Source organism: Poecilia latipinna, unplaced genomic scaffold, assembly GCF_001443285.1.
Source record: "Poecilia latipinna isolate Pla-1442-1.1 unplaced genomic scaffold, P_latipinna-1.0 Scaffold180, whole genome shotgun sequence".
Lineage (NCBI taxonomy): Eukaryota > Metazoa > Chordata > Actinopteri > Cyprinodontiformes > Poeciliidae > Poecilia > Poecilia latipinna.
This window is the reverse complement of record NW_015112796.1, coordinates 65,308-71,891: the sequence shown is the minus strand read 5'-3', so window position 1 is coordinate 71,891 and position 6,584 is coordinate 65,308. Positions and strand designations below refer to the sequence as shown.

Genomic DNA, 6,584 nt, shown 5'->3' with positions numbered 1-6,584 from the left:
ACAAAATAAATCTGTAAAAACAGGTAGCCCCTTGCAAAAGCATCTTTACCCTCTGAACTATTTTCAGATTTTGACATGTTGACATGGTGGGAAAATCAAATTAAAGTTTTTTTTTTTCCACATAAATAATATCTAAACTGTGTTGTGCATTTATATTTACCTGTTATGTTGTAGAACTGGATTTGACTCTAATTACAGCTGAAAATCAGGAACCATATTTAAATATGTTTTTGTCTAATCATGCTTTTGCACTTTTAGAGACTGAAGTTTTCAGCCTTTCTTCTTTTCAGAACTGATCAAGTTTGGTTGATGGCGAACCTCTGGAAAGAGATTTTTTAAAAAGTTTTTAAAAAGATTCTCAACTTAATAATGCTGGACTTTGACTTAACCATTCTAAAATAAGAATATACTTATTCTAAACTATATGGCTCTGGCTGTATACTTAACAAGTATTCAAGTTGCTGTTGACGGTGTGTCCTATGACTTTGTATTTTTGTGTTTTTATGATGTAAAGCACTTTGAAATGCCTTGTTGCTGAATGGTGATGTACAAATATAAAACTAATTTTGCATGTTGGCTGAAATAAATTTGAATAAGTCTCATCTGACTGGAACTCCTTTTTACACATCTCCTACATGGCTTGTGGCAAACTGCAACAAGACTTCTTGTTTTTGTTGGATACTGGCTTTTTCTTCTTTTTTTTGCCTCTTTTTCATAAAGAATTAATTTATAAAAAAAAAAAATAACCTGACTAATTTTCCACCTGATCTGTGGTTCTCAGCAAGTCCTCTAGAATCACAAAAGTCCCCTTGGATGCTTCCCTGGTTAGTGCTCTCATTGTGGGGCTTTCAGCTATGTTGGATGACCACATGTTGCTTGGCGATGGGCTGTGCCATGTTCCGAGTGTTAGGCCACTGTTTGTTCAAGCCCGTTGTGAGTTATTCGTAGAACAGCTGCATTTATACTGAGAGTATTTTACACATATGCTAATTATGTTTACCAACTGTGATGTGAAGAGATATTTGGTTGCACTGTATGTTATTAGGTGGATCAGAGTTTTACTCTATACACTATTTTTTTATCGATCAGTATAATAAAATAATTAAAAAAAAATCCCAATAAAATTGAGTGAGTTATGTGGCGATAATGTGACACAATATGGAAAAACTTGAATGGGAATGAGCATTTCTATTTCATATATGTCAGAATTTGACTGACACTTGGCATTAGACACTGACACCTTCCAAGTGTCCATTCCTTCCTTGTTAAGATAGGTGCCATTCCAGAGCTCCATCATCAGTAATTATGTCAGCACTATAATTAAACCACAAACAGGATGACAGCGCATGCCGCAGTTAAGCACAACAAAATTCTCTTCAATTGCGGTTGTTTGGTGTGACTCGCTATCTTGTGGCTTAATCATAACTCGGGGGCATCCTCCTTCCCTCGGACAGAACCATCTATAGGAGTGTTTTTTCTTCTTCTTTGTATCACTCTGTCTGGGCGCAGCGCGCCGGAAGCAGACCATAACAGTCTCTGTGAACGCAAGCCAGGAAACAAGCCTCTGCTACCCATCCTCCGCTCCTCCACAAAGCCCAGTCATCATTACCGGGCACCGTGCCTTATTGGCTTGCTCCCGCCTCCCTCATCTTCTTCTTACACAAACACACACACAAACACACACATGCTCCCACCCTTCCTTCTCTCTGCCATCACCAATGTGCGTCGAGAAAATCTCCTCCTCCCAGTCCTGAGCGCACGTCTCCAACCAGCCTTTTACGCGCGTAGAAGCTCTTCTCGAGAATCCCCTCGCGGTCGGCCCCTCCCCTTTCCGTTTTCTCGCCGCCCTCATTCATTCATGACCCCCGAGCAGTGACGTAGGAGATTCCACGGTGCCCACTGCCGTAGGCAACTACGGCATGCTGGAGTATATATGGGACAGTGGTGGCCATCAGCCGGCACACTCTCAGTCGCTCCGACTCGGGAACCAGAGCATCAGCGGAGATAGCAAGGCTTTACTTCGCCCTCTCAGGCTAACTCGCTTTGGGCTTTGGTTCAGGATGGACAACTCTTCTATTTCTCGGAGCCGACGAAGCTCCATCATGCGCAACTGCAGAAGTAAGTTCCTTTACCGTCTTTGGCTGGGGACATTTGGATTGTACTTGGAGTTGAAACGTGTTTGCTCTATGATAAAAATTGTGCATGAATGCATTAAGTTTTATATGAAAATATATGTGATTTCTGTGATGTATATTATAAGCAGAGAAAATGGATGGATGATGAACGTTTTACTATTCAGAACCACAGATGAATTTCCCATTAATAATTTCCGTCTCATTTATAATTGCACGTTTTTCGTATTGGTAGAAGTAGAAACGAATTTTACTAAAGTCTCAGAATTCAATGTTGTGTTTTGACTGAGCGGTTTTGTGGCCATGTGGTGCGTAATGGTCAGAGCGAGTGCGTAAGTGTCATAGGCATAACTCCGAGGTGTGTATTCTTTTGGAAACTGTAACTTTTAGCTGAAGTTTCCGTGTGTTCAAGCTCTTTATTGAAACTGGAGAATTAAACACATATTTCAAATGAGTGCAGTTGCTTTAACGTCAGAACCGTCCATGCTTTTTGCACTGGATACAAGAGGATGAATTCAGCACCACGGACTGCTCTCACCTCTTTCTCTTCTCTGTCTCTCCTCCAGACGGTCTCTCCCTCTGGCTGGTGGTCTGGCTGATCCTCGGCAAGCCAAATCCGGCGTCGGCGTGTCCGCACCACTGCGTGTGTTACCCGACGCCCATGACTGTGAGCTGCCAGGCGCAGAACTTCACCGCCGTCCCCGTGGGAGTGCCGTACGAGTCCCAGCGCGTGTTCCTCCAGAACAACCGGATTACGGAGCTCAGAGTTGGCTCTTTTGGCTTCGGAACTCAGGTAGGAGGGGGAAAAAAAAAGTTTCAAAACGTGTTTTAATTGTATTTTATTTTCCCAGCATTTAAATCTAAAGAAAAAAATAGCTCAAGATTTTTATACGTCTTCTTGTAGGTTCTGTGGCTGTTCTCCAACAACATCACTTGGATTGAGGCAGGTGCTTTCAGTGAGCTGAGGGACTTGGAGGAGTTGGATCTGGGAGACAACCCCGGACTTCACAGGCTTGAGGGTGGAGCTTTCCGCGGCCTTGAGAAGCTCCAGAGCCTCCACATGCACCGCTGCCGGCTCACTGCCCTGCCCCATGACATCTTCCACAAGCTTTACAGCCTACAGTTCCTCTACCTGCAGGTAGGGGCGCTAGAGACACATTGCTGCTCTCACACTTCTGATTCACATACACATGCAGCTGCCCACACTGTGCACGTGCTACCCACATTCCAGATCAGATACGGTGAGTTCTTTTTTTTTTTGCTTATCTTCTTTTCTTGGTTTTCAGGAAAACAACCTTCACTTCCTGCAAGATGACATCTTTTCTGACCTCATCAACCTGAGCCAGCTGTTTCTCCATGGCAACCGGATCCGAACCCTCTCAGAGAACGTGTTCCGTGGCCTGGTCAACCTCGACCGGCTTCTCCTCCATGACAACCGAATCCGTCAGGTGAACCGCCGCGCCTTCCGCGATCTGGGCCGCTTGACGATGCTTTTCCTCTTCAACAACTCCCTGGCCGAGCTGCCAAGCCAGACCCTGAGGGACACCCAGGGCATCGAGTTCCTCCGCCTCAATGCCAACCCCTGGTCCTGCGGCTGTGAGGCCCGTGCCCTGTGGGAGTGGTTCCGTGAGGCCCGCGTCTCATCATCCGAGGTGATCTGTGCCTCTCCTTCCATCCGCCGTGGCCAGGATCTTCGCTTCCTCAGAGAGATGGACTTCGCCCTCTGCCCCCTGCCTGACCCTGGCTCCATTGCTGGCTCCACCACCACCACCTTCAGCACCAAGACCCGCTGGTGGTTCCACAAAAACAAGCCCCAGTCCTCCACAAAAGGCATCTTTGAGAAGTCGTCAGAGACTGTCAAGGCTGGCTTGTATGGAAAAGGTCCTTCTACAACCACTTCGGTGGTCAAGTATGAATTGGCGGATGAAGAGCTGGCTCTGCCCAAACTTGACCCTGAAGAGTACTGGGCAAACTACGGCAATGAAGAACCAGGTGTCTCAGTGCGGTGCTTTGAGCTCGAATGTCCACCTGAGTTTGATTTGCCTCCATCTTCCTCTCCTCCCAGATCATCCTCACCCTCTTTACTCTCTCTACTAGCCCTCTCTGTGTTCACCATCTGCCTCCACCTACTATTTGGCTGAATTGAACTCTTAGTGCCACACCCCTTCCCTTCCAGCCTGTTTTAGAGGCTGAAGGAACCCTGTTAGACTCTTTATACCCCCTTTGCCCACTCTGCTGTCAGGTATTCCTCAAGGAACAGCATGGGAGATTGGGGGAATGGCTAGATTCTTAATCTACCACCTATAGGGCTTAACACTTATTCAGGGCTGCTAAGAGTTCTTCATCTACAATCATCTACAATGATCAACAGGTATGGCTTTCTGTGCCTTACCTGCATTGCGACTCCCTGTGAGCAGGGCTACGAGGGCTGAGTCCATCACCAGTAAGAAGGCAATTTGATAGCAGTTGTGTACGATGTTGTCAATTCTGTCATCTCAACTTTAGTCAATACTACTAGTGCTATTACTGCATCCAGCTACCTGGCTGCTATGAATACTACGATTACTGTTAGAAACAGTGTACAGTAATTACACTACTGTAACCACTTAAAGTGTCATGTAAATAGGTTTGTGTTGTGCGAGTGTTCAGGCTGACTTTGTGGTCCAGCACAATCACTTTTCATTTGGATCCAGGAAAACTGTGAAGGCTTGTGCCTCTACTTGACAGAGCACCATGCACAGTGAAGCAGGGAAGAGATAGGAGCACAAAAATACTGTGAAGACAAAGACGACAGAGGGGAATCCAAGATGACAGGGACAGCAGACGGGAGGGAGGGAGAGTGTTTGAGCAGCAATAAGAGTGGGAGAAGAAGGTCAGTGCTGGCAGTAGAAGCAGCAACCTGCAGGAGATAAGTAATAAATCTGGTTCACCTGTAGTCCTCCATTCGCCACCCTCTGTAAATATGGTGTTGTTTAGCGACAACCACATGGAGAGAATGCTTTCTTTCGGAAAGCTGGAGATTTTTGATTTTGGATGTCTTTCTGTGACATATTGATATAATGTGTGATGATTGTTAACTTGAATGCCAATGAATGATCTTGATATAAAAGATATACTGAATATTTCCTGCATCATGCCTCTCTTTGATGAATATCTTCTAAGTGGAGGGGTTTTTCTTTTTGTGGGCCGTTGGTGACTTTGAAGCAATATGAATGTGGGAGAGAATATGGTAAATCAAAAATATAAGATACAAACAAAAGTAGCAGATTGCTGTTGGGTGACAAAACCGTGACTAAAGAGCTTGTGGACCTAAAGAACTGAGCACACAGTCACATGGGCAGCGCTGGCTATGACAGGCATCTGTGAGTTGCATCAAAGGCAATGAATGGATTCACAAGTTGGCAACTCTGCAAAGGCAAATACGTCACTAGATTTAGCACTTCACTGACTCACCAAGGGGTTGCGCCAAACGGACAGACGAGGTGTAAATTGGATGCTTTTTGTGAGCAAACTAAGAGAGCAACACAGGAATCCGGAGCCAGTAATTTAAGACTCCCTTGCAGCTGGCGGAGATTAGGCTTTCCAAAAAAGTCAAGTTCAGCAGGGGATTCTGAGGCTGCAAGACATTTTGATCAAGAAGCAGAAAGAGTTAAAGCTGAAGCAGGAAGTTTCCAAATATAGGCATCCACACTGAGGGAACAAAGGCGATGCTGATGTACAACGATGCCTTTATTTCCTCTCTCTGCTCACCTCATGTTACACTCTTTATTTCAAGCCATCTCGATCCCTCAAAGGTAGTGGAAGAGACTCTTCAGCGAAGGTTATCAGGGGAAGGCCAGGATGTAGTAGGAGTGAAAGAGTAGGTGGTGATGTTAGAAATCTTCACACATGCAGACAGATGCAATCAGAGAGCTGGTGCTCTTCACTCCTTTGATATTTCTCGCCACAATGAGGAAAGCCTGTGGGAAATATTCAGTGCTATCTTGCTGTTTAGTAAGTCTCCTAGAGGAGGTCAAACTGAGCCTGGGTGCTCTCTAGTGACCATTACGTCACTTTCAGATGACCAAAGTGCCAGTTATACCATTTCCCCCCAAAGTTTCCTTTGTTAGTTTGACAGTCTGCATGTTTTATGTTTTGTATCTGAAGAGAGAAATAGTCATTAATATATTAAACACTGACTTGTTATTTATTTTTACTGTAAAAGAAAAAGACATGTTCTTGAAAGAATAAATTCATACTTGTTTTAACAAAGTCTGTTCGTGTGGGAGTTTTATTCTATGTCTTGGCAAATATCCAGTCAAGCACCCAAAGCAAAAAGAGGACAGCACACACACACACACACACACACACACACACACACGCAAACTCACACACACCGACACACAGACACGCAGAGACTGCTGGCCTTGTGTTTGCAGGCAGCTGACCATCCCTTTCAGTTACACAACTATT

At 44.9% G+C, this 6,584-nt stretch overlaps 1 protein-coding gene across 1 annotated transcript; it reads left to right on the top strand.

Moving 5' to 3' along the window:
* Positions 1–1,902: 1,902 nt before the first annotated feature.
* On the top strand, positions 1,903–5,768 carry rtn4rl2a (reticulon 4 receptor-like 2 a). The gene is made up of 4 exons (XM_015030349.1): positions 1,903–2,118; positions 2,699–2,925; positions 3,037–3,270; positions 3,419–5,768. Exons 1-4 carry the CDS (start codon positions 1,920–1,922, stop codon positions 4,271–4,273), a joined length of 1,515 nt encoding a protein of 504 aa, XP_014885835.1. The 5' UTR covers positions 1,903–1,919; the 3' UTR covers positions 4,274–5,768.
* The last annotated feature ends 816 nt before the right edge of the window (positions 5,769–6,584 follow it).

Excerpts from the sequence above, each read along its gene's own strand:
- rtn4rl2a (XM_015030349.1), top strand. The coding sequence starts at position 1,920 with ATGCTGGAGTATATATGGGACAGTGGTGGCCATCAGCCGGCACACTCT. Across the intron at positions 2,926-3,036 it reads CTTTTGGCTTCGGAACTCAG|GTTCTGTGGCTGTTCTCCAA; the intron begins GTAGGAGGGGGA and ends GTCTTCTTGTAG. Across the intron at positions 3,271-3,418 it reads TACAGTTCCTCTACCTGCAG|GAAAACAACCTTCACTTCCT; the intron begins GTAGGGGCGCTA and ends CTTGGTTTTCAG.